Below are 26332 nucleotides of genomic sequence, written 5' to 3'. Positions count from 1 at the left end.
GCGGTTTCTTTCAGATTTCCACAAATATTCCACTGGGGGATATGCTTCAATGACAGCACTAAAGGGTACACGTTGCAGGAATGAAATCTCTATAAAACTTTTGTGAATACAGGTTATGGCAGGTTATTTTCGTGAGCCAAAAATCAATAAGATACACACAAAACTGTTCAGAGGAAGCCAATTTTTGTTGTCCAGCAATATCACTCTCGTAATATATAAAATCAAAATGACAGACATGACTAGGGAGAACTGCTGGTGGTTTTCCCTGGTAGTAAAAGAGCCTAATGGGGAAATCTGCTTCTGAGTGGTGTCCCAAACCTTATGGGAATCTCTGTGATCTCCACGAGCAAGGCCCACCCTTCATCTTTTTAGCTACTCTTGCCAAGGTTGCTTCTGAGGATGGCCAGAGAGCAGAGGACTCCTTCATCAGAGGGGTCTCTGCCCAGCGGAATCCAATTTGGATATGGGTGTGGCCATGCCTCTATCTGAAGGGTTCTGCCATCTTGTGTGGACAACTGGTTTAGGAAGAGCAATTTGCAAAATTCCTGTTTTCCACTGTACCTCTAGCCTGGGCGCTTCTGAAGTGAAAGCAAAGCTTTTACGTTTTGTGGGGTTTTTTTTTCTCTTTTAAACAATGGCTTTCTTGCTTTTGGAAACATGCTTGTGCAGAACCTGACATTACTGTAGGGGAAGGTGAAAAAGGCATATAATCAGTAAGAAAGAGAAAGTAGCCATATAAAACGCACACAAAACATTCCATTTTAATATGCCGTGTCACGGAATGCATAAATGTATATAAAAAGTCCCTAAACTCTTTGTCTGGGCGTATCCGGTGCCAAGAGGGTGGCAGTTGTCCGGCTGACCGTAAATAAGTCCTTGTGCTGAGTGAGCGATCCTGTTTGGCGCCCTTCCTCAGGGAGACCCCTGATCTGCAACTGTCAGAGGGCAGCAACACATCTGGGCAGCCGCTTCCACCCCCAAGGAAAATCCTCCCCCCATCAGCCAGAAGCCTCTCCCTTCCAGGCATCTCTCCATCACTCCTGCTTTGTTTCTTTCCCCCTCAGCCAATTGGATTGCTGGGCTTGGTCACCATGGCGACTCTTGTGAGCAGAGATGGGGGGGGGGTCAAAATATAAGGGACCAGCATCTACCTAGAGCTGAAGATTAGCTGGTGCTGCTTTGCATGGTGTAGGCTTTGGAGGAGGAGGAGGAAGAGGAGGAGGAGCCACTGCCGAAGCCTATATTTACTCTTGGGAGACCCATGGGCAAAATCCGTTTAAATGCTTTTTAAGGTGGGTTGAAGGGAGGAGAGGGGTCAAGCAGTAGGCCTGGGGGGGGGCTTGGGCTGTGGATTAGGGGAGAGGGAGCCTGGGGATTTCCTGATCCTCCTGCCCGTCTCTCATCTGCCCCTCTGCAGAGACCTCGGATCCCCAGCAGCAACTGCGCCTCGGGGTGTTGCAGAAGCTCAGAGTTCACCGGAGAACCCCCCTGGCATTACACCTAGCCACCTGGGAAGGAGGAAGGCTTCGGGACGGTGAGCCCCCCCCCCGGGCAAGGACTGGTGGGGGGGCAGGGAGGGGAAACACCCCCCATAACATGGAAAGAGGCCAGGGGCAGCGGAGGTCCGCTCCCTCTTCTCTGACCCATTAAATGCTTTAATATGGGTTAACACCCCCCGCCCCCCTTCTCTGTCTGACATGTGGGGATACGCAAGAGAGGCTGGCAGGGGAGGCAGATCAAGGCCTGCGCTGGGGAGAATCTCACAAAAGCTCACTTTTTAAAAAGAAATGCCATAAGTATTTAAAGGACAGTAGCGATGCACACCAACAAATATAAACGGGCACTTTCTCAGATAACTTTTATCCAATTTTTTGTCCCATTTAAATCCCTATTAAGTTTTTTTCTTCCAGGGAGGGTGAATGGATGGTTGGGTGGGTGGGCAGACGGAACGGGGATTTCTACAAATGAGATGTTGCTGAGTCTCAGAGGGTCCCTTTCTCTTTGCAAATCCAAAATTCTCCCCTCAACTTACGCAGCAGCTCCTCTTCCTGTTGCGTTCCTTCGATGCTTCCCAGGACATGAAACAGGCTGGGCAAATGATCTTCTCCTCTTGTTCCCTTTTGCAAACCTGCTGGAGCAAAAACCAAAAAGTTAGAATCAATTTCCTTGCTTCTAGAATGTTTTCTAAACCCTCACCCGGGTGACCATTGATTCATATGTTTTTATTTTATTTGTATCCCACCTTTATTATTTTTTACAAATAAGTAGAGAGGGCAAATATATCCAACGCTCCTTCCTCCTCCCACTCTTCCCACAACAACAATCCTGTGAGGTAAGTTAGGCTGAGAACGAGAGACTGGCCCAAAGCCACCCAGCTGGCTTTCATGGCTAAGGCAGACCTATTCCTATCCAATAATTCATCAGTAAAAACAGGGACGCACACGCACACGCACACACACACACCAGATGCCAGGAGTACGAGCATTCTTACTCCAGAGGCACGTTCTAAGTTACCCTCACAATTTATCACTTCACTAAGAGTTCTGCCTCAATCTGAGTTTTTCCATGACCTTTTATTTTACACATATTAATCAGAAACAAGAGAAGCTGCTAATCAGCAATTACTGTGTCCCAAAGGCCCCAAGTGAATTTTGGTGCCAGGGGAAAGGTTGTGCATTTACCCAATGGCTAACAGAGGGCAGAGGGCTAGAGACGAAGCACAAACCGGGGATGTTGCTTTCTGCACGGACACTCCTTTTGTCCGCAGTTACAAACTTTCCCCACCCCATTATCTTCATCTAACAAGTTTCTGGAACAAAGTGACTGACTTTAGTGGCCCAATGGGGCTCGTCAGCCCTGCCATCCCACTTAAGAAAGCGCCATTAAACAAAAGGGCAAGCGATGTGCAAAGCGTCCAGCCACATTTACCCTCTTTATAGGTGTGGGAGAAAGCAGCATGCTGGCATTTTGCATTTCAGCAAGCAAAAGAAAAATGTCACCATCTGGATCTGATCAGAGGATGTAAAAGTAGAGCAGATGTTGCAAATACAGTGACTTAGTTTCAGGTCAGCCTCATCTGCTGGACCTGTAAGAATCAGAGTCTGCACCCAGGCCTCATAGCAGTCACTGAAAGGTCTTTTCCTGTACAGGTAGATATATTGATCAGGAGCCTGGTAGCACCGTTCCCAACTAACTACTTTTGTTAAAAGCTTTCCAAAATCCTCCTCATCATAGTTGGCCAGCAGATCTTCAGACTTTCTGGACACCTTTTCCTACCTGAAATATTTTGCTGTCCTTTGCATCAAGGTTGGAGAAAGAGATCCATGAGCCTCGGTGAGCTCCTGCCAGGTTCAGGAAGGGGGACCCTTTCTAACCTACTGCGTAAACCACCCAGCACCTGGCAGAAGAGCCACTGCTGTGAAATAGCTGTTTGCCATCTCAGATGGTGGAGAAGGAGCTTCCTGATGTTGTCTCTTTCCCTCCACAGTGTGTTGCATACTTAAAAACTATTCCCCCGCTACTGACGGAGGCTTTCAAAGAAAGATCCTCCTTTGGTGGTAGCAATGACCAGGTACCTGGATGAATCGGATGTCATGATGGTGGAGGAGGGCTTCACCACTAGGGATCTCCTGGAGAGTCTCCTCCTCAAAGTTGCCCAGATGGTGAGGACCAAGAGAATGGGCTTTCCATGCATGGAGGATGGAGGCAGGGTGGGTGGGTGGGTGCATATCATCCCAGCAGAGGTGGGATTCAGCAGGTTCTGACCAGTTCTGGAGAACCGGTAGCGGGAATTTCAAGTAGTTCAAAGAACCGGCCAACCCCACCTCTGACTGGCCCCACCAATCCCATCTCTTCTCTGCCTCCCACTGAGTCCCAGCTGATCGGCTGGGTCTTCTTTGGTTGCCCTGCACAGGAGAACAGAGCTGGAAAGCAGGTCAGTGGGATGTGGGGGCGAAGGGGGATTTTGCAGTAACGTTCCCCTGCCACGCCCACCAAGCCACGCCCACAGAACCGGTAGTAAAAAAAATTGAATCCCACCACTGCATCCCAGGGTGTGGATGGCCCATTGACAAGTGTGGCTGAGCCATATGGGATAAAGGGCAAGACTCCTCAATGGGCCTATGACTCCACAAGGCACACAGAATTCAGCTCTTCCACCGTAGAATTTGTGCAACCAAAAGTTAGTGCACCCCCACTGCCAAAAGCGGACAGAGAGTTTTCTGCTTGGTGTTGGAAACTAACCTGTGAGGCTCCTAAGACAGCCCAGGATGACCCCCTGGAGCTGGCTGGGGACATGGGGATTCAGCGTCGGAAGGGAAGCGCCCCAATTCCAATCTTTACGGAGGTGGGGAGGCCCCCGGAGAGCCGGGTGCAAAACAGACCACTTTGCGTTGGTGTTGATCGTGCCTTTTCCTCTCCAGGGTAGCCGAGAAGCCTTTTTCGTGGCAAATCTCGAGGATGTGATGAAGAAACACATGCGCCTCCTCAAGGCCCTGCCGCGGGTCAAGCCCGTCTACCCCTTGAAGTGCAACAGCAGCCAGGGTGTGGTGCAGATGCTGGCTGGGCTGGGGGCCGGATTCAGCTGCACCAACAAGGTGGGGGTGGGGTGGGGGCTCCTGGAGAGATGGGGGCAGAGGAGTGGGGGGGCTCAGCAGGGTGCAGGCACAAAGGTCCAGAGGCAGAGTTTCAGTCACACGGAACCACGTGAACCCAGGAACTCCGACTGAAGGAGTTTCCTGGCTGAGAAGCACAACGTCCTCCAGGGGAAACCAAGGCAGTCCAGTTGCCTTTTTCAAAAGAAGCACCTTTTGGATGTCCTCTGGGTGACTCACAGAAAAGGAAGAGGGTGCCATTTCCCTTTTCAGCCCAAGCAGGAGCCCCTGACGTGCGGGGCTCCCCCGCAGCAGATCAAGGCTTTCGTACCCGGCTGTGAGCCTTAGCCCTGTTTCTCCAAGGAATCTTGATAGGCAGCCTGGCTGCTGCCAGTCCTCGGTTTATGACTATTCAGTCCTCACACTTGCAATTCTCCCAGCACCCTCACAGTCGCAAGATCAGAATTTGGGTGCTTGGCAGCCAGCAGCTCCTTAGGAGGGTTCCAGTGCCCTGGGATCACCTGATTGCCATTTGCCATAAAGTAAACGGGGCAGCTGGATTCCTGTGATTCGCTCAGTAACCAACCCTTCAACTGCCTTGAAAGAGCAGGCAGGGCCTGCTGAAAACCAGCCCCGTTGCTTAGCAGTGGCAAGTCTGATCCCAGTTGCAGGTAGAAACTGGCCCCTCCCTGCTTGTGATGAGCCTCTCCCCCAGTCCATGTCTTTCAAGCAGATCTGATAATACTACAGCTGGAGAACCTCTGGAACTTGGAAACATCTGGATTTAGGTACTTCAATAACCTGGGATAAAAACAGTGAGGGGAAAAAAGGCCTCCAAGAGAGACCGGATGGATGCCCAGAGCAACATGCATCGTGTGTTTGGAGAATGAAGCCATTCTACACAGTGGGATCTAATAGCAGCTCAAAGCCACAAGAGAGAGAGACCTCTCTTAATTTTGCAAGGCCGGGGGCCTGTGGACCGCAAACTCTCCAGGCATCACCTCCCCAAGGGTTTGCAAGCTACTCCTGAAATGGTTCCTTTAAGAAGAGGATCAGGATCAACATGCATCAGTCAGATGTATGTGATAATTTAAAAAAAAAAAAAAAGCTTGAAAGATCAGTGTGCCAAGAACAGCCTCAGAAGAACCTGACGGTAATTAGGATGGAAATTGACTTGAATTGGCCAAGTGTGATTAGACACACAAGCAATTTGTCTCTGGTGCGGAAGCTCTTAGCGTACGTGTAAAACAGCAGAATAATCATCATCATCGTAATACCAGTAAGAGGGGAAGTAGAGAAAATAACAAGGATAAACAATATTTCATCCCTACTGCATAGATAAATGTACATAGATATTAGACAGACTGAATTCAATCAATTCAATTAGTATCAGATCTGCCGATTGAGGAAGATGCCCGTCACAAGCAGGGAGGGACCGGTTTCTGCCTGCAAAGTGACCCTGACTGGAAGGTGTGACAGGGAGTCCTTGACTTAGGACTACGGCTGGGATCACACTTTCCACTGCTTAGCAAGGGGGTAGCTTTAAGTGGGCCCTGCCTGATTCTTTGACCTTTCTGTCATGGTAGTTAAGCGAATCACAGCTGCCCCGTTTGTTAAGGGCCCAGGCTTGCCACATTTGGGTGGATGATAGAGAGGAGCCTAGGGACTCTCCAGAAGGAAACACGTGCAGTGAGAACAACAGCAAAGCGAAGCAAACTCCCATGGCGCCTGGCTCTGAAGCCCACCCTTGGCTTTCTGGATCACTGGCCTGGCCCCTTGAGGTTAGCATTTCAGGGTGACTTGAACCCTTTACAATTGCCTCTCTCCAGAGGGGTTTCACAGGACGCAGGAGCCTGGAGGGTCTTGGCCCCATCACCCCCAGCCCCAGGTTCAGATGACCGAGTCCCTTGACCTTCTCTGGTTGTCACCCCCAGACAGAGATGGCCCTGGTGAAGAGTACTGGAGTTCCACCGGAGAGGATCATCTGTGCCAGCCCCTGCAAGCAGGTCTCCCTGATCCGATATGCGGCCAGCCAAGGGGTGCAGCTGATGACTTTTGACAATGAAGTGGAGCTTGGGAAAGTAGCACGGAGGTACCCGTCTGCCAGGTAGGCCATCAGCACCTGCGGGCGTGATGCAGAAAGAGGCAGCTGCAAAAAAAGGGGGAGAAAACAGGTCATAACTGGGTACTAAACACGAAGCCTCCCAGAGCTGTTGGACTCCTAGAAAGAGTTTCGGGTAGGAGAGAAGAGGCTTTCTTCCTCCTGGTTGGCTCTAAAGAACCCAGGAGCTTTCTGGAGATAGGTACACGCTCGTCTCCTCTTCAGAGAAAGAAAATTTCTATTCGGCTTAAGGAAAAGCAGGAGAAAAAATACTACGGATTTGACAGAGCCAGGAGCACTGAAGCCCCAAGTGGGAAGGCTGATTACTATCTTAGGGCATTAGGCAATCTTTGCCACTGAATGGTTCAGCATTAATTAACTAAACCAGGATTTAGTTAACAACGGGGAATAATGTTGTGTCGACACAACCAAGTATTTTGAAATTCTCACAGTACAAACTCAATTTCCTCCCTCTTGTTTTTTGCTATAGCATGAACAATTACAAATATGTAACAATTCATTCTTCCCCTTATTTGTTTCCTCCCTGGAATCCCATTTTCTCCTGTTCCAACTGGGGCCGATGAGGATTTTGCATTTGCAATCTGGCTTTCCATGGTCCAGGGGTAACTCAGCTTATATTTTGGGGGCAGCACCACGCGCTAAACTGCCATCACCTGGGCTGAGTTCACACAACGTTAAATGTGGTTGGCCAATTGATGGACCAACAAGTCACATCTGCACAACTTGGAAAGGTGGATGTTAATCAGCAAAATAAAATTCAGAATTAAATCAGAAGAGAGATTTTCTGGCTGGGTTTGCATGTGTGTAACTTCATTACTGAATTATCCATTTTCAAGTTTCACACGTACTTTACATCAACAGTAAACTAAAGCTAGATTTGCAAAACACAACCAGAAAAATACTAAGCAACATTAAAACTAATCAGATTCAACATTATGATGTAAGTGTAGCTTCAGGGTTTTAACCAGCCTTAAGGTAAGTGTGTTATGAGAATAAAATTTCAGTGCCCATTTGGAGGTGGCCGTTGGGAACTTCAGTTGACTCGATTCATTTCTTGGATTAAGCAACCAAGGCGATGAAGGATCTAGCAGGAGCAATTGAAGAGAAGGGGTATGGTTCGCCTAGAGAAAAAAGACAGAAGTAGGTATGTCTATGGAGATTCTCAATCATCACGGTTGTCCCAGAGGTGCTTTTTTCACGAGGTAACTGAACTTTCTGGTTTTTCTTTGAAGATATTTCGCTTCTCATCCAAAAAGCTTCTTCAGCGCTGGATGTACAGTGGGAAATGGAAGGGTTTATACTTCCATGGTATAAATCCTTCCATTCCCCACCATCCAGCCAGAGCTGAAGAAGCTTCTTGGGTGAGAAGCAAAACCTCTTCAAAGAAAAACCAAAATATCCAGTTGCCTCTTGAAAAAAGCACCTTTGGAAATAGGTATGATATCTGCCTTCAGGTTTTTGACAAATTGTCACATGGAAGAATACGTGGAAGAATTTTATTATTTAATTTGATATGGCTGCCCATCCCAAGTACATGACTCTGGGCTGTGAAAAACAGAATTAAAACAAGAAATAACATAGATAGCAGTTGAAAAACCAACCCACAGCAGCTCTAATAATCATCCCAATTAAGATAACTGATAAACAGGCTTATCCACACCATTAGGTCCCCAGGCTTGGTGGCAAAATGTCTTTTAAGATCTTGTGTTGGGGCAAATCTGATGGGTGTGTGTCAGGAATGAAATTCAACTACCTCGGCCCGGCTCGGGAGAGAGGGGGTAGGGACGATCTGAATCGGTAAAAAATCGCCCCTGGTTGCTCTGACTACTATACCAAGCCACGCCCACAGAACCGGTAGGAAAAATGTTTTGAATTTCACCGTGTGTGTGTGTGTGTGTGTGTGTGTGTGTAAGTGTAATAAGGTTCCAGAGGGTGGGGGCAGGTGCAGGAGAAAAAGCCTTCTTCTGGGGTCCTGCCAGGTGGCCCTTCTTCACAGACAGGACCTGCAGCAACCTCTCCTGCCCGATCCCTGAAGTTTCAGAGCTGTTTGAGAAGACAAGAAACGATGGTCCCCAATTAGAAGGAAAGACGTTTTAGCCGGACCATGGGAGGAATTCTCCTAACAGAAAGAGCTTCTCCGCAGCAGAACCGGCTGCCTTAGGAGTCCGCTCACTTGTGAGTCCTTTGTGTGGAAGGAACAAAGCAACTCACCACTTTTGCTGCTGTTCGGTAAACAAAAGGCTTCTTGACTGGTTCCACAGCAACCATTTTCTTGCTCTTAAAATATTGAATGTTACCACCAGGACCTCCCTGGTTTGGTGCGTTCTGCAAATGCAGCCTGTTTATTCTTTTGCAACGAACAATAGTTGAACAAAGGTTATGTGTGTCATGGGCAGGAGGAATGACCTTGTGGCCCAGGAGGAAGAGCCGCAATCAAGACAGCAGTCAGATAAAAGAAATCTGAGTCCAGAGCAGAATTGTAGCCTGAAATAGCGTCTCAGAGAAGACCCTCCCTAGGCCTCACAAAGATAACTCGGGGAGTGGAGAGCATTTAGACTTATAAGATTGTGTGAATATAACCTGATAATAAAGGTAATAGCAGTTTGCCTGACTTCGGTTTCCTAGTTTGATTGCCATGGAGGGCTGATAGTGTTTGTTTGTATGTATGAGAACGATCATGTGCATAATTTTAAAATGACCTTAATTATGTAATTTGTGTCATTTGCATATTTGTACAATGACATCATGAGGCACAATTGCATCATGCAAACAGAAGGTAAGACATAGTTGTTAATTGTAGCCAAATAAGTCTTTTCATCCTATTCCCCAGAATGATTCTGCAGCTGGCGACCGATGACTCCAGGTGCACCAATCATCTGAGTGTGAAATTTGGTGCCACCCTTAAAACCTGCCGACATCTCCTCGAGATTGCAAAGCAGATGGACATTGAGGTGGTGGGCATCAGGTAGGGTCAGAGATCCTTTTCTCATGCCAGTTGCCAACTCTCCCTGGTCCCTCCTCGGTGTACTACGTTTTTTCTCTCAGTGGCCTCTGTGCCTTCACCTTTTGCTAGAGGTCTTGGTGTCTTTGATTATTGGGCTAGCAACACCCAGTTAAAAGGCCGGAAATACCTGAAAAAACCTGCTGTGAAGCTCTTGTGTTGAAGTGGGTATTTAGAGTGGAGGAGACATGGGAGGACAGGGCTTTTCTCTGACCAAAGAAAGAAAACCATGGATGTGTCTGAGGTGGGGACCCCAATTACCTGGGAGCAAGCAATATCTGGGTGGTGAGGTGACCCATAGGAGTTGCCACGCAGCCAGGCAGAGGGCAACGTTAGCAGTGTGCCCCCCAATTTCACTGAGTAAATCTGGTAGATAGAAGTGTTCACAGGCAATTTTTTGTATTTATTTTTATTTTATTTTAGTTTTTATTTGTCAATTGTTTGCAAGATAATAGGTATAAGTAAAAACATAGTTATGAATACATGGATACATATAAGAAAAATAAAAAGAAACAATAGGACAGGGACTGTAGGCATGTTGGTGAGCTTATGCACACCCCCTACAGACCTCTTAGGAAAGGGGTGAGGTCAATAGTAGACAGTCTAAGGTTAAAGTTTTTGGGGTTTGGGGAAGAAACCACAGAGTCAGGTAGAGGATTCTAGACATTGACCACTCTGTTGCTGAAGTCGTATTTCCTGCAATCCAGTTTGGTGCGATTAACGTTGAGTTTGTATCTATTGTTGTATGGGTTAAAGCTGGTAGGACATTGCAATGTATGATTTTATATACTATACTTAGATCGGACCAAAGGTGGCGTAATTCTAGGTTTTCTAGGTCTAGAATTTTGAGTCTGGTGTCATAAGGTATTCTGCAATGAGTAGAGGAGTGGAGAACTCTTCTTGTGAAATATTTCTGGACTTTCTTTACTGTGTTAATATCAGATACATGGTTCCAGACTGATGAGCTGTATTCAAGTAAGTATTCTAGAAAATATTTGCTAGTATTCTAGCAAATGTTTTGTATGCTCTAGTTAGTAGTGTAATATTACCAGAGAAAAAGCTACATAAGATTAGGTTAACAACTCTTAACACCTTTTTGGCTATGTAATTACAGTGGGCTCTAGCACTTAGATCATTTGAGATGAGTACTCCAAGATCCTTGACAGAGTTTGGATCATCAACAAGGTCTTGACTATTCAGCCTGTATTTTATTTTCTGGTTTTTTTTGCCAATATGTAGGACAGAGCATTTATTTGTTGAGATTTGAAGTTGCCATTCTTTTGACCATTCTGATACATAGTCGAGGTCTTTTTGGAGGGTAGCAGTATTGCCTGTGGTGTTGAATTGCTTTCCTTTCTAGCTTTCACATTGGAAGCAGCTGCCCTGACCCTCAGGTCTTCACCCAATCCATAGCAGATGCTCGCCTGGTGGTGGAAATGGGCGCAGAGCTAGGCTACAAGATACACCTCCTGGTCATCGGAGGAGGACTTCCCAGTGCTGAAGAGTCTAGGAGGCACTTCGAGGAGGTAAGGGTGGTCCTCATGCTTGAATCCTACTTTGGGAGTACCGCGAGGGCTCCAAAGACCTCCTCCAGCCTGCCAGGAGTGCCCTGGGCCCTTGATTGGGGGGGGGCACACTCTAATTTTTGTTTAGTCGAGAATTGAATGTTGTGTGAAAAAAAATCAAACTATGAGTCTGAAGAATCGAAGGGCGTGGCTCAAGCAGGTGGCACACTCAAATACCTGTGTTTTATCTCCTGCTTTTTGCGTATCACTTCCTCTTTGCGGTCCAGAGGTTTGAGAACCTCCCAGCAATTCCAGAATCATTCATACCCAGCACTGACACACAACTCTTCCGAGGGGCCCAGATTTGTTCTGCCTCAGTTTTCTGCCTTGGAGGCGATTGATGTTGTTGTTTCAGGCACTGAGCACATCCCAGAGGTGGCGCTGTGCTCCTGCGCAAGGCAGGCCTCTATAAGGCAGAGACCAGAATCTCTGCAGTGACCCCCCAGTTCATGGGGTTTGCGACTGGGCTGCTCAGCCTGCAGGCCGCGGTCAAGTTCCTGCCATGCCGAGACCCGCAGCCATTGGGACATAATCAGGACCATTCAAAATGGGATGAGATCCTTTTGTAGTGTTACTGGGCGAAGGTTTCTCTAGGAATGAACAATGGGCCGGGAGAGGGCAAGATTAGATCAGGTAGACAGACAGACAGACAGGCAGGCAGGCAGGCAGGCAGGGTTTGTGGGTGGGTAGAGGAAGGAAGGGAGGGAGGCAGGCAGGAGAAATGGGAGGAGGAAGGAAGAGAGAAAGGAAAGAAGAAAGAAAGAAAGAAAGAAAGAAAGAAAGAAAGAAAGAAAGAAAGAAAGAAAGAAAGAAAGAAAGAAAGAAAGAAAGAAAGAAAGAAAGAAAGAAAGAAAGAAAGAACTAGGTCCTTGCAGTGCACAGAAGAGCTCCCATGCTTTGTGCCAGGTTGACCTCTTACTTAGGGCCTCCTCCAACCTTACTTGCTCTCGGCTGCTATGAAAACCAACCCAGCGCAGGTTGTCTGGCTGCCTGCACCCCTTCTGGCCCCAGCTGCCTCTTTCCCCAACAGCTGCAACGTCCAGGCAGGACTTGGGGTGCCTGTGTTTATAATGGTGAGGTTTCCTCTCTTCTCCCTCTCGCCCACCGGACTCTTTCAGACAGCAGCGGTGATCAACTCTGCCTTGGACCTCTACTTCCCTGAAGGCTGTGGAGTTGAGATCCTGGCTGAGCTGGGGCGCTACTATGTGCATTCGGCCTTCACCTTGGTGGTCAACATCATTGCCAAGAAGGAAGTCCCTCTGGACCAGCTGGGCTCGGACGGTAGGTTCAGAGTTCCCAAGCAGACTCTCCCCCCACCCCCCAGGGACCAGCAACTGGGGGCATAGAATGCCCAAGGCTGGGAGAAACCAGCCACATCCTGGCCGGGCACAGTGTGTGGATCCCTCCAAACATGCGGCCCCTGATTTGACTCAGGGCCGCCCGTGCCAGTCCTTCCTTGGAGGGGCAGTGCTGTCCTCGGACTGCCCGGCTTTGCCCCTGTGGGAGCCTGGCTGGAAAGGACCACCTGGAAATCAAGAAGCCAACCTTTCCCCTCTGCCCATCCCATTCTGGACCCAATAAAAACTCAGCTCTAGCAGAAGCTGCTTTGCAAACCTAGAGTTTATTTTATTTATTCAACTGATAAAGTGGCCCGATTCAAAACAGGTCAAGTCTAAGAGTCATGAAACCGTCTACCTCTGATCAGAAGCAGAGCGTAACGATTGAGTCCGTTTCCCCCAAACCCCTCTTGACCATCACTCAGAGCTGGACTCACCGAGTGCCCTGGCCCAACGCCCACAGGGCCTTTCGAAAGGAGCAACAGGGGGGCGTCCCAATTGGGGGGGCACAAGCTGCTCCACTGACCAGGCACCACGACAGAGGCGGCACGCTCGTGGCTCCCATTGGGCTGCCCTGACTGACCAGAGGGAGCCGGTGGCTCTGGTGGGTGCAGGCCGAACTCATAGGAGCCGAGTGGGCTGCGGACAGACTGGCCCCCTGCCCAGAGGGCCTTCAGAAATGATGATCGGCCGCATTGCATGCGCCAGAAGCCAGGGCAGCTCAACAAACGATGGCATAACCTGGGTGCAAAGCCCCGTGTCAGCTCTGGGCCACGTGGATCGATGGTGCCACCTCCCGCAGACACGAACGTGCATTTTGCCTACTTTGAACGTTTTTCTTGTGGCCTTTATTTTGAGGAGGAGGGGCTAAGTCGGCACCACCTAAACTTTGGCACCCTAGCCCAGAGCCCTCTCGACCTTAGGCTAAAGCCAGGCCTTACATGGGCACTTTTGCACGTCAGCTGCACTCTGGACCAGCTGTAGCTTCCAAGTCAGTTCCGGGTGGAGAACAATCATCCCAGCTGAGGCAGAAATGAGGCAATGGCCGCCCAAAAGGCATTTGTGGAGAGTCTTCCTCCCCGTGGCTGCGTTTCCCAGTTCCTGATCCACCAGCCTGGCCTGTAACGGAGGGGCTGCTTCTTTCCTCCTCTGGAACCAGCAGCCTTCCCGTGTCCCCCCAAATGGTTGCCCCATTCTCTCTGGGCAGGAAGTGCAGTTCTGGTTTTGCACCCTGACATTCGATGGTCCTCCTCCTCCTCGGGCAGGAGGGCTGGGTGTCCAGGTCCCCACAAGAGGGAGGGTCTGTAACTGAAGAAGGAAGCCAGCTGAGGAAACCTGGCTGGGGGCTTCCCACCCTCCGTCTCCCAAGGCCTCCCTCACTCTGCCTGCTGTTTGGTCTCCTCAGAGGAAGACGCCAAGGGCAAGAGGAGCTTTGTCTACCATATTAACGATGGCGTCTACGGCTCTCTTGGCTCAGTCATCTTCAGCAACACCTGCCCCGTCCCCATCCTGCCTAAGGTAAGGAGAGGCCCACCACTCGGCCAGGGAACGAAGCCCCTCCTCTCTTCAGCAAAGGGGAACCCGAGTGTCGAGGCTCCCTCCCTCTTGGGGGCTTGCGGAAGAGGGCTCGGGGCCCCCTCCCTGTGTCCTGCCTCCGCTCCCTGCAGGTGCCCCGCTTCCTTCCTTCTCCTGACCGTGGGCAGCAGGGCAGCGGCCTGAGCTTTCGGTCCAGTGCAGGTCACATGAGGAAGGCCAGCAGAGCCTTCTGGCAAGACGCCAGTTCCACGCCAACCATGGGAATCGGTGGGCGACTATGCTCCCCCCGCTGTGTGTGTCTCTCTCTCTCTGTCTCTCTCCCCCCTCCCTCTCTCCCTCTTCCAGTTGCTCTTGTGGGGATCAAATGAGAGCCCCTCTCCCCCAAAAGCTGCCCTGAACTCACCCTTGGGGCTGTTTCCTTGGCTGGCGGCCGGCAGTTTCCCTGCAGAGCTGTCTAAGCATACGAAGGGAGAGTAGCCAACGTTAAAATACTGGAAATGGTCTGCCACAGACATTCTGAATAGCTCAGAATATCTTAAAATCTTGCAAAAAGGATTTAGGATTCTGAGAATTTATAAAAGGTCTCAAAATACAGAAGAGAGTCCTTGACTTACAGCCATTCATTTACTGACCGTTCACAGTTACAATGGCACTGAAAGAAGTAACTTTATGACTGTTGCAGCCTGTGATCACGTGATCGGAATTCGGCCACTTGGCAACCGACCCGTACTTACGACGGTCACAGTGTCCAGGGATCACGTGATCCCCTTTTGCGACCTCCCGAAAAGCAGAGTCAGTGGGGGGAGCCAGACTCACTTAACAACCATGTTGCTAACTTAACAACCACCGTCATTCACTTGGTAACTGTGGCAGGAAAGCTTCCTTAACACCTGTCTTGCTTCTTAGCAGTGGAAATGTTGGGCTGAACTGTGGTCGTAAACTGACGACTCTCTCTAGGTCATTGCTGTGGCGTCTTGAGAAAGTCAGCTTAAAGATCAGCTTGAACTGCAACTGCGGAGGATCCAAGAAGATCTGGCTGGTCACAGTCCTTTTCTCGTCTTTGCAGAGACCCCCACCAGATCACCCTTTGCACAACAGCAGCTTCTGGGGACCAACTGGTGATGGGTTGGACCGAATTGCAGATGGCCTGGAACTGCCTGAGCTGCAGGTCGGGGACTGGCTGATCTTTGAGAACATGGGGGCCCACACTGTGCTGGCTCCCTCCTCTTTCCAGGGATCTCCGCCAACCCCAGTGCACTATGCCATGTCCAGAGTGGCCTGGTAAGATGGTTTTCAGAGTGGAAGGAGAGGGAGAGGAGCACCTGCATTCCCACCCCACAGAGCCACCAGTCAGGGGGTAGAGTCCACCGGGCCTGGATCTTGCTCTGGCTCTGAAATTGCTAGAGCCACTTTCTTTGTTACAGGGCTGATCACACAGAATGCTGAAATAACGAGAGCAAATGAACTGTGGGGCATTCTTACCACTCTAGAATCACTCCCCTGTTGTTTAAAAAAATACAGGAGAATCAGAGGCTACTTGCAGGGAGCCCAAGAGGTGACTGGGAGAAACCGGATAGAGAAGCCATATACCTGTTCTGGCCATGGCTTCTGAGACCATAATTAAGCACACGCTTAGCTAAAACAACTGTTTTATTTCAACACTAGGAATTATGTTCATTCCCAGCCTGTAATGACTCCCAAACAGTCTCTAGAGATAAGCACCCACCTTTCTCTCCTTTGAATTGCTGCCAACAACTAAAGTGCCAAATGAACTGTAAAAAACCGTCCAGAGCTTCAAGGATTAATCCGAACAGAACAAACAACTTTGCTTCCTGCAAAGGTTTCATCACCTTTGCCTGTCCTTTATTCCTTATGGAAGGGGCAATCACCTCCCAGCCTTACTCCCAAGTTGGCCCTTTGGTTTTGCCTTCTAGCAGCTCTGCGCACACACGCACTGGGAAGAGGCTTCCCTGGGTCCTCTGCCAGACTCCAGAGGTTCCGGAGTCAGTACTCCACTCCCAGATGCTCCTGGCCCCATCTCTGGCATTGGACGCAGGACCCTCCTCCGAGTCCTGTCCAGACTCCCAGACTGGTCCCCGTTCTTCCCCATTGTCTGATTCCACTGCACAGGCTGCCAGCGAACCACAACAATACCCAACAACAGGCGCAGAAGCCTGTATTGTCTCCAGACAGGGAAGAAAGCATTGGGAAGAGGCTCAGGCTGGTTCCCCTCCCCCCCAACTCCTTGAGGGGGGGTGGGGGAGAAACAAACAAACAAAGACCAACCAGCAAAGATTCTGTTCCTGTCCGAGCCAAAGGGAGTTCCAGTCATCGAATGGAGTCGGTTTCTGATCTGGTCCCACCTCTTAGGCTGGGGCGGCTGCAACCTGATATTTTAAACGCTGGTTGAGTCCCAGAGTGGCCCCTTGACCACTTGGCCCAGTTCCAGACATTGAGCCCATGTCCGGTGTAAGCCACTCGGAAGGCTTTTGCGGACAGCCCCAAGCAAAAGCTTTTTTGTTCATCACCTCTGTTACACGAATCTCAGCTGCCCGGCTCCATCCCTTTGGGAAGGGTCATCTAAGGCAGGGGTCCCCAACTTTGGCCCCTTTAAGCCTGGAGGACTTCATCTCCCAGAATTCCCCAGCCAGCTTTGCTCCAGGCTAAAGTGGCCAAGGGTGGAGACCCCTGGCCTAAGGCTTCAAGGGTGCTGGGAGCGGTCAGGCCTCTGCCACTCCCCGCAGGGCAGGCTCTCTAAGCTCAGCCCGCTCGCAGCTGGAGATCTCACCCTGCCGGCTCCTTTCTCCTGCAGGGAAGCCGTCCAGCTCCTCCAGGGGAAACCAGTGTATCCGGAAGAGGAGGGTCGGGAGAGCACGTGTGCCCCCCTCTCCTGTGGCTGGGAGATCGCGGACACCCTGTGCGTCGCCCCCGTCTTCACTCCCGCGAGCATCATGTAAGCTGTGCCGGTCCTTCATCACGGGAGGGGGAGGGGGCAGAGCCCTCCCAGCAGAGCCCTGCCTCCCCCTCCCCTGCCTCCCCGCTTCCCCCTTTTTCTCAATGGCCGGCCTGCCTCTTGCATATTCTACCCTGAGGGAGGGCCTGCTTTTTCTTCCTCCTCCTCCTCCTCCTCCTCCTCCTTCTTCCTTTCCAAGCAGTGTGGTTTTTAAGTATGCAACATAAATCCTGTTCCTCCTAGCCTGGTCTTGGTGTTCTTGGGGGCATTTGGGGGGGTGGGGGGGCAAAGCCAGCAGAGGGATTGGAGGCCCCTGCAGCCACACCAGGTGGGAAGGGAGCCACAGCAGCCCATCGTGCTACTTGATTCCAAGGCAGATACTTCAGTGGCTGCTTTGTCTGCATGTTAGCACTTCAGAATCAGAACAGGGCTGGAAGGGAGCTTGGAGGTCTTCTAGTCCAACCCTCTGCTCAATAGAATAGAATAGAACAGAACAGAACAGAACAGAACAGAACAGAACAGAACAGAATAGAATAGAATAGAATAGAATTCTTTATTGTCCAAGTGTGATTGACACACAAGGAATTTGTCTGGGTGCAAATGCTCTGAGTGCACATAAAAAGAAAAGATACATTCATCGAGAGTCAGGAATCATCAGGTACAACACTTAATAGGGTACAATAAGCAATAGAATCATACTAGGAAACAGTCCATATAGATTGTAAGGATACAAGTGACAAAGTCACAGTCATACAGTCACAAGTGGGAGGTGATGGGTGATAAGGAGTGATGAGAAGATTAAACAGTAATAGTAGTGCAGACTTTGTAAATAGTTGGACAGCGCTGAGGGAATTATTTGTTTAGCAGTGATGGCTTAAACTGTTCTTGTCTAGTTGTTCTGGTGTGCAATGCTCTATAGTGTCATTTTGAGGGAAGGAGTTGAAAGAGTTTATGTCCGGGATGTGAGGGGTCCCTAGATATTTTCCCAGCCCTCTTTTTGACTCAGGGTGCAGGACGCAGGTCCTCCATGGAAGGCAGGTGGGTAGGAGTGGTTTTTTCTGCAGTCCTAATTACTCTCTGGAGTCTGTGTCTGTCTTGTTAGGATATCCTATACCAACCAGTTGCCAACCATTGGTGGACCATTGGTGGTCCGTGAGAAAATGTTGGTAGTTCAGAGAGAAATGTCAGCCCCAAAGCAATTAATCCAGGCTGCACAGGAACAAGGCTGCACCGCCCACATGGCCCGTGGGGACACAAGGCTTGCGTCGCTTGCATTGTGAACAACAGAAGGTAGTGAGGGGAGGGGGGGAAGGATGGAGGGGGGGAACTTGCCCTACTTGCCCCACACGCCTCGCCTGACCACCGGGGTGCTTCTTTTGCTTCTTTCTTCTGTTTTTGGCTGCACATAAGGAAAGCAGCAAAAGTCCTTCCACCTCTCCCCCAAACTCCGCCAGAAATGAGTCCATGGGACCCTGCAAGGCATCATGCTCTAAGAGGCTGCACTGGCACAACAAGTCTCACAAAGACTCACCTCTGGTGGAGTTTGGGGGAGAGAAAGAAAGACTTCTGCTGCTTCTGCTGCTTTCCTTGCATGGAGCCAAAAGTCTCTCCCCTCCTCTCCCCCTGAGAACGGAGCTGGAGATGATATCCTGTGATCCCAAATAAAGAATGATCGATCAGTAGGAAAGCGGGGTGGGGAATTTTCCTAGGGTCTCTGTGGGATTTAAAATTATGAGTTTGGTGGTCCCTGAGGTCCAAAAGGTTGGCGACCCCTGTCCTATACTGTTCCAGACAAGTGACTGTCCAATCTCTTCTTAAAAGCCTCCGGTGATGGAGCACCCACAACATCTGAAGGCACGCCGTTCCACTGGTTAACTGTCCTCACTGTTAGGAAATTTCTCCTTAATTCCAGGTTGCTTCTCTCCTGGATTAGTGGTTTCTTGTCCTCCAGTGCTTTGGAAAATAAATTGAGACTCTCCTCTTTGTGGCAGCCTCTCCAATACTGGAAACCAAATACTGTATTCCAAATAAACCAAAAATAAAACCAAACACAGTACCCCAAATAACGGCTTCATTCCACTGGACGAGGCCTGATCTTCGTGAAGAATTACTTTTGATGTGCCAAGACAACCTTCTGGGCATTTAAAAGAGCAAGGCAGAATCTACACAGGTTCAAGGAGTCCTGAACACCTTGGCCCAGCCCTCACCCCACAAAAGCTAATAACAAAATGACATTTTTAATCCATTATATTTAGTTAATATCATTTGAGTTAAGTTCAATCTAAATTACTGTTTGACCTTGATCTCCACTTTGCACTTGCAGCTCTGTTTTCACCTGGCTGTTCAGAGTTCACAAGCTGGTACAAAAAGGCGGGCTTGCGGCTCACAAAAGATATGCCATTTTTATGGACATCTACTGTTGCGTATAATGGGGACAAGAATGTGCATCCTGCCTTAGAAGTAAGCCTTCCAAACCCTTTAGGTTTACTTTTGCTGCACTGCCCTTTCAGAGAATGTGAAGCCACAGAGACATTGGAATGGAACTGAGAACATAGTTGTGGTTAGTATTTGGGAAGAATCCAGAAAGTTAGGCAAAGGGAAAAGGCACACTGGCTCTTTTCCAAGTTCCAAAAAATCAGTTGCTTCTTTGGGGCTCAGCATGTAGCTTTAGCTCCTCCCCACCCCCACTAAAGGGTCAAGCAGACTTCTGCACTGCACGTCAGGGGCCGTCTGGGTTGCTACTTCGGAGACGGCGCATAGGGGTTCCATTTATATTTCTGCAAAAGTAAGGTTCTGGCTGGGGGGCCCCTCAAACAGCAAAGTACAGAACAGGCAGTCGGCTCAGCCAGTCAACACACAGGACGCCCACCTATACACAACACACAGTTGGGATTTGAGAGATGTGCGTGTCAGCCTGCCTGCAGCCTTCCACAACCTGTGCGTGCCCCGCATCCTTATGCAGGGACACCTGGGTGTAATAGCGGTCAACACTAAATTGGCCTTTGTGCAGCCGGCCAAGGTCAAAACCGGCCAGCGGCGAAAGCGCTTCCTGCTGGTGGCCACCAGGGGGCGCTGACAACGAGACGGTTCGATCTTCCATCGTTAGAGATCAGCCTCGTAGGAGGAGACAGCAGGGAGATTGCGGGGCCGTTGTTTCTTCCTCTGCAGAGCAGCGCTGTCCCCTCCCAAACGGGCAAAAAGCAGTGACTTTCTTTGGGCTCGAACGTTGCGGTTGAGGCTTCAGCAGGTTTCCTCTATGACTGTCTTTGAAAGAGATGAAGTCGTATCTTTCAAGACCCTGGAGCAACAGGGAACTTCCAGAGCCCTAGAAAATTGCTGGTGCGGTTCCACTCTTCAACGAATGAGGGGCGGGGGGATGGATCCAGGGAACTGCAGCCCAATCAGTTTGACATGTTCAATACCTGGGAAGATCCTGGAAACACAAATAACGGATCTGCAAACTCCTCGGAATAATTCTGGGAGTTGAAGCCCACCAGGCTTCAAGTTGCCAAGATTGGAGACCCCTGCCCAAAGGTGCAGGTGCTGTCCTGTGGGGTGGGGATGGGACGGGGCGGCGGCGGCGGCGGTGGTGGAACCATGGGAATTCCAACGTTGTGGGGGGGAGCTCCTCTGCATGGCGTGAGGAGCCTCTCGGCCTGCCTTGAACCGTTGGGGGTGCAAAATGCCCGCAGGAGCACCCGTAGAACGCGGCGCAGGTCGCTTTCGTCCCCGGAAGCTGCCTATCAGAACGAAGGGATGGGCGCCTCTACCCTTTCGGCCTTCTAATGATGCACTCGCCTTTCACGGCCCCGCCCCCTTCCGGCGTGAGTGTCGCGAAACGCGAGCCTTGCGCGACGGCCGCGGTGACGTAAAAGCCGCGCAAGGACGGCGGCGAGGGAGCAATTGCCGGCGCCGGTGCCCGAGGACAGGTGCGGGCAGGGGGCACCGGTGGGGAGGACGAGGCTGGGTTCGCCCGGCCGGTGGGGGCCGCTTCGGGCCGGCATTGCAACCCCCGTCACTCCCAGCAGGGGCTGCCCCAGTGGGGGGGCACGGGGGGGGGGTGTCCCGGGCGCGGGGGAGCCGCGCAGCCCTTTCCAGCCCCCTCCGTGGACGGGGCGGGGGTCTCGGGTCAGCTCCTGGGAAGACATGGGGGGCGGCGGCGTCGGAAGGGGAGGAGGAGCCGCCGCAGTCCCGGTTGCTCGCAGGGAAGACGGTCATCGACAGTGGGTGGGTGGGGGACACTTTAGCAGCCAAAGTGATGGGCACCTGTCACTCAACGCCTGCCGGCGGGGAAGGCAAAAGAGCCTGGAGAGCAGGAGGGGAGAGGAAGGACGGGAGAAAACAGGAGAGTCTGCCAGTAGAAGGGCAACGGCGGAGGCTAGTAGCCAGAGCGGCCGGTGCAGCCCCCGAAGCCCCGGGGGCGCCCCTTGGACACCCTCCGCCTTGGCAGAATCGCCATCGGTCCATTGCAAAAGGCAGGACCCCCAAACGTGGCCCCTCTAAGGCTTGTGGACTTCAGCCCCCCCCCCCCCCTGGAATTCTCCAGCCAGCAAAGCTCCGCCAGTCTCAAAGGGGCCAAGTTTGGGGGCCTCTGGCAAAAGGCAGCTTATTGTTGGAGAAGCACCGGATTGTCCTGAGACAAGACCGTCAGTGTCCCGGATTCTTGGGAAGGACTTGATGGGTGGAAAGGGGGAAGGAAGAAGAGTGAGAATAATCAGCAGCAAGCCGGAGGGACTTGGGTGGAAGACCTGCTTAGAGGCAGAGCCTCCTGGAGAAAGCCAGTCTATCTGACTGCTAAGAGCTGATGGTACATAATCAGTGTGGTGTTTGATAAATAGGTGCGGCACAGATGTATACTTTTACTTTTTTCAAGTGGTTAAACGTCTCCCAGGATTTTATCTGGATACAAGCTGTCATGAGCAGCTATCAGAGCTTGAGAGCAGGGTTTTCGGGGTTTGAAGTAGAGTAAGTAAAATGGCGACAAAATAGATTTTTGTTTCTGCAGTGCCTAAGACGATTCATCCCTGCGTACGAAAATGAGGCTTTTTTGCCCTAGGGACACCCCCCCCCCGCCCCCCTCCTGTTCCTTGGCCAGGGACATAATTCCTTCTCGCCCCTTCCTGCCCCTTCTGCCTTTCAGCCATGCCACTGCTTGATCTCCAGAACCAGCTGGGCATTAACCTAGACAGGTGGATGCTCCGCCTGAGTAGCAAGCAGCCCTTTCAGCAGCCCAGCGTGTGCCACACGTTCGAGAAGGAGTGGCTGGAGTGTTCGGAAGGCATCGGGCTGACCCGGGCCAAGGAGGAGTGCCGGCTGGAGGCTGAGGATCTGGAGGAGTGCATGACCAAGCGCAAGATGGTGAGAGGAGCATCGCTGGGAGGCGCAATGCCTCTTGGGAGTTCTTGAATCGTCCTCAGGGGACACAGCGGGCAGGCGGGGCAGGCGGGGCGGGCAGCGGAAAATGAATGTGGGGTGCTTCTTTCCCCAGGTGTGCCTGTCCCTGAAGCCTGCTTCTCTCTTAGGGGCACCCATTGCGCTAAGCTCAAAAGGGGATTGATTGGAGTGCAGAGCAACTACAGTTACAGACAGACGTTTTAAATATTTTGGCAGCTAACATGACCCAAACAAATTGCAGTCCCCTAAAAAGTTCAGCTCAACTAGGCACGATCCTGAACCACCAGTGGGTGGAGGGGGGGCGGAGCAGGGCTAGAAATGGGAAAGCCAAGGGCCGCACCTCTCCTTGCTCCCTGCTTCATCACAGCTGGAATGGGATGGGCAGATAGCTGGTTTCCAGTGTTGTTATTTTTTTCTTCCCTTTACTAGACATGTTAGCATTAGATTCTTCCTGATGACATCACTGGGCAGGCCCCTTGCCAAGGCCATAATCATCATCATCACCAATAATAGCAAAAAGTGTGTGTTTATTTGTGTGTGTGGGGGGCTGATATTAGATTGCAGTGACCGCTGAATTCTTTTCTGAAAAGTGAAAAACGTATATGAACTGAAGAGAAACCAGAATTCTATTTGTGTGTGTGTGTGACAGGAATAATTGGTTTCTGTGCCTCTTCCCATCTTGGGATGGACAGGTGAGGCCCGGAGTTTCATTCTGAACCCGTCTTTTCTGCTCCTTTCCTTTCGCAGATGCAGCGTGTCCGAGCCATCTTGAAGCAAAGGGACTTAATGATTAAGGAGGGGAAGTACACGCCACCCACCCATCAGAATGACTGAGTTTGGCTGTGATCCCCAGGGAGAAAAATCCCTTTGCTGCCTAGGAGCCGAGGAGCTCTGCTCTTAATACATTGCTAAAGAAGGATTTAGTTGGGACCTTTTCATTTCTCTCCTTTGGTTTCTAGTCCAGCCCATGAACAGATTCTCCTTTGGAGCCTGGAATGTTACTGGTTCAGATCTCTGCCTGCATGATATCAAAAGGATAAATCGCCCCTTGGGAGAAAAATTTAAGCTATTAGAAAATATGGCTGCGTAGTGTAAATAGCAACAGCCCTTAGACCTCTATACCACTTCCCAGTGCTTCCCAGCCCTCTCTAAGCAGTTTACGGAGTCGGCCTATTGTCCCCCGACAATCTGGGCCCTCATTTTACCCACCTCGGAAGGATGGGAGGCTGAGTCCACCTTGAGCCGGTCAGGATCGAACCCCTGGCAGTCAGCAGAATTAGCCTGCATTCTAACCACGGCCCTATGAGGCAACTGTGGTGGTGGTGGTGGGATTTTTCTTAACGGTTTGGATAAGATTACTTGTTTATTCCTGACTTCCGGATCGTGTACATGCTCTCCCCCCCACCGCGCCCCATTTACTGAATGCCCGTGTCTCAAGAGCCATACAGGAGTGGAGGATGCAAAACGGGTTTTCCCCTGTTTCTAGCCTAAGCCTTCAGTCATTGGGCTACTCCAGGGGACCCCAAACTTGGCCACTTTAAGACTTGTGGACTCCCAGAATTCTGGGAACTGAAGTCCACAAGTTGCCAAGTTTGGAGACTTCTGGGCTACACCTTTTATGCCTTTGCCCCCAAGACTGATCTCTAGATCTTCCTTCCCCTCCATACTCCATGCCTGGCATAGAGGCGGGGGGGTGGGGTGGCGTGGGGGCATGACCTTTAGGTGCCAGTCAACCGTTGCACGCTTGGGAATTTCTCCTGCACAGTAATTCGGTGTTTTCCCCCTGTGTCGGCTTGGACTTTTCCCACTTGGGCTCTTTCCCTAATGTGACCCTGCTTACATGTTACAGTCTCTTTTATCTCTTCCTCTCCCCAGCTTAGGTTGAACTTATTCATATTTTGTTGGCTGAATATCACTCCCAGCTGTCTTGATTCATCGTTCCTTTGTCATTTGGGGGGTGGGGGTGGGGGCCTTCCCCTTTCTCCTTTCAGTTGTTGGCAGAAGCAATTCTTTCTTTCCATCCTCTCCTGGGGTCGTTGAGCTTCCAGAGACCAGTGGCACCTGCACTGGGACAGAGGCACATCACCACCGGTTCCCCAAACGGAGCAGCCTGGGCCTCCCCTCCCCCACAAGGGCTGGGTTTTTAGCATTTTCCCCTCTTGCTGGTTTCCCGTGTGAGGCCTGTAACTTCTGAAACGGTTCTGAAACAGTTGTGGATTCTAATCCACTCTGACCAGCAAAACTCACACTGGTGCAGGTAGATTGGGGCAGTTTAAAAGGAGAAAATTTAACATTTAAAAACATGTATTTCAAAGTGTACATGCTGCCACTTCTTGCAACTCATTGCGGTTATGAAGAAGGATTTTAGAGGTGTGAAAGGGGGTGGTGGTTTCCTTTTGTGGTGGATCTCAGCCCCATTGCTTGTCACTTTTCTTAATCCAGAAAATGATGCCCATTCTTGATTTATAATGGCTTGGGGATTCCATAGCTGCTTGTAGGAATAGGCTGGTTGGTAAGTCAGAGCAGATCCTGGGAGGACTGTTCCTCCTGAGAACCTGAGACACGATGCAAACAGCCGCAGCATCTGGATCCTTGGCCAGAGGCAGCAAAGCTTAGGCTGGTCCTTGGATTGAATTCTGGAGGGCCATCTTGCTGGGAAGATGGGTGCCTGGGCTATTTGGACAGGAAAAAAATGGGGCGTGCTTTTGTATCAGGACAGAAAGTGGACTGGATCTAGTGAGGGCCACACCGGGCAGCTTTTGGGCTCGGAAGGGGGATGAGGCTTCTGGCAAGGTTCCTTCGCCAGAGTTCAGCCGCTGGTGCTCCATAGAACCTGACACACGGCTGGGGCTTCCTCTGGGAGAACAGGTGTGCTCCTGGTAGGACAGGCAGGGTCCCTCCTGCAGAGACTCCCAAAGCAAAAGGCAGGCTGGGGATCCAGCCAATTGTGCCACGCAACTTCCTGCCAGGGGAACTGTTGGGGCTCTTGGGCACCAAGCCTGGTTCTGCAGCCTCTTTCAGGGAAAGGGCAGGAAACGGTGCAAAAACTCCAGGGGTGGGTGGGGGTGGTGGTTTCTCATTTAAGAGTACTCCATGTGACGTGATCCTTTTTTAGAAAAACCTGCGTATCTATTTCCAAGAAGATCCTGGTGGGATATGAAACATCATAGAATAAACGGCATTCCAAATAAAGTATTGGCGTATTTTCATACTTGAGATATGCTCCAATACCCGAATCATTACGTAATTGTGTCCCAGGGCTTTTCTGAAGCCTGCAGGGGGACCGCGTCTCCCAAGCTGATTTTCAAAGTGTCCTCTGTTGTCTTGGCACCTGGGCCGAGATGTGGAGCAGGAGGATTGGCCCTCTGAACCTGGCCAGAAGGCTCCACACCTCTGGCGAGGGACAAGCAGTCCTCGCCTCCCGGGTTCTTCAGCTGCCCAGGGGAAAAGCTCTCTTCCCACAGCTGCCTCCGTCATACGGGGCCAGAGGCTGGGATCACCGCTGGGAGGTGGGTCAAGGTGTGCAGTCAGAGTAGCCCATCCTCTTTGCTGCTTCTGCTGCCCTGAGTGGCTGTGGGTGTGACCTCACCCCCCACTCCAATAACTGACTGGACTTGCACAAAGAAAGGAGGAGAATCACTCTAGGATGGTGCCACCCACCCCAAAACCCAGTTCAGAAGGATACTAGGATCAATGCTACCGGTATTAAGCACTATAATCGAGGACTGCCAGGATGGGTTTGCCACCCATTCCAGCTCCATCAAAGGTCAACAACAAGTGTCAAGCCCAGGATCTAATGCACAGGTGGTTGAACTCCCCGTTGAGAGGATCT

General features: G+C 50.8%; 2 protein-coding genes across 3 annotated transcripts; both read left to right on the top strand.

The window, feature by feature from the left end:
* The first annotated feature begins 1200 nt into the window (after positions 1–1200).
* On the top strand, positions 1201–17347 carry AZIN2 (antizyme inhibitor 2). Its single transcript, XM_026702761.2, has 11 exons — positions 1201–1292; positions 1418–1534; positions 3488–3662; positions 4422–4595; positions 6527–6699; positions 9545–9679; positions 11076–11241; positions 12399–12561; positions 14023–14135; positions 15220–15434; positions 16966–17347. Exons 3-11 carry the CDS (start codon positions 3564–3566, stop codon positions 17108–17110), a joined length of 1383 nt encoding a protein of 460 aa, XP_026558546.1. The 5' UTR covers positions 1201–1292; positions 1418–1534; positions 3488–3563; the 3' UTR covers positions 17111–17347.
* A 2863-nt stretch (positions 17348–20210) lies between these two features.
* On the top strand, positions 20211–23419 carry NDUFS5 (NADH:ubiquinone oxidoreductase subunit S5). 2 transcript variants are annotated; one of them, XM_087939500.1, is made up of 3 exons: positions 20211–20445; positions 22247–22464; positions 23248–23419. In XM_087939500.1, the coding sequence occupies exons 2-3, from the start codon at positions 22249–22251 to the stop codon at positions 23332–23334; spliced, it is 303 nt and encodes a 100-aa protein (XP_087795626.1). In that variant the 5' UTR covers positions 20211–20445; positions 22247–22248; the 3' UTR covers positions 23335–23419. The 2 variants fall into 2 exon arrangements, with proteins under 2 accessions (XP_087795626.1, XP_026558547.1); XM_026702762.2 differs by lacking the exon at positions 20211–20445 and adding an exon at positions 20893–21035.
* Positions 23420–26332: the final 2913 nt, after the last annotated feature.

The sequence above is a fragment of the Pseudonaja textilis genome, chromosome 10 (genome assembly GCF_049901715.1).
Source record: "Pseudonaja textilis isolate UNSWEBS1 chromosome 10, rPseTex1.2, whole genome shotgun sequence".
Taxonomy (NCBI): Eukaryota; Metazoa; Chordata; class Lepidosauria; order Squamata; family Elapidae; genus Pseudonaja; species Pseudonaja textilis.
The sequence above is the reverse complement of the archived record's forward strand: the minus strand, read 5'-3'. Positions and strand labels throughout refer to the sequence as shown.

Bases quoted from the DNA above. Each gene is read 5' to 3' on its own strand.
- AZIN2 (XM_026702761.2), top strand. From the start codon at position 3,564: ATGACCAGGTACCTGGATGAATCGGATGTCATGATGGTGGAGGAGGGC. The intron at 3,663-4,421 runs GTGAGGACCAAG...TTTCCTCTCCAG, and splicing joins TCCTCAAAGTTGCCCAGATG to GGTAGCCGAGAAGCCTTTTT. The intron at 6,700-9,544 runs GTAGGCCATCAG...CCTATTCCCCAG, and splicing joins CGGAGGTACCCGTCTGCCAG to AATGATTCTGCAGCTGGCGA.
- NDUFS5 (XM_087939500.1), top strand. From the start codon at position 22,249: ATGCCACTGCTTGATCTCCAGAACCAGCTGGGCATTAACCTAGACAGG. The intron at 22,465-23,247 runs GTGAGAGGAGCA...TTCCTTTCGCAG, and splicing joins GCATGACCAAGCGCAAGATG to ATGCAGCGTGTCCGAGCCAT.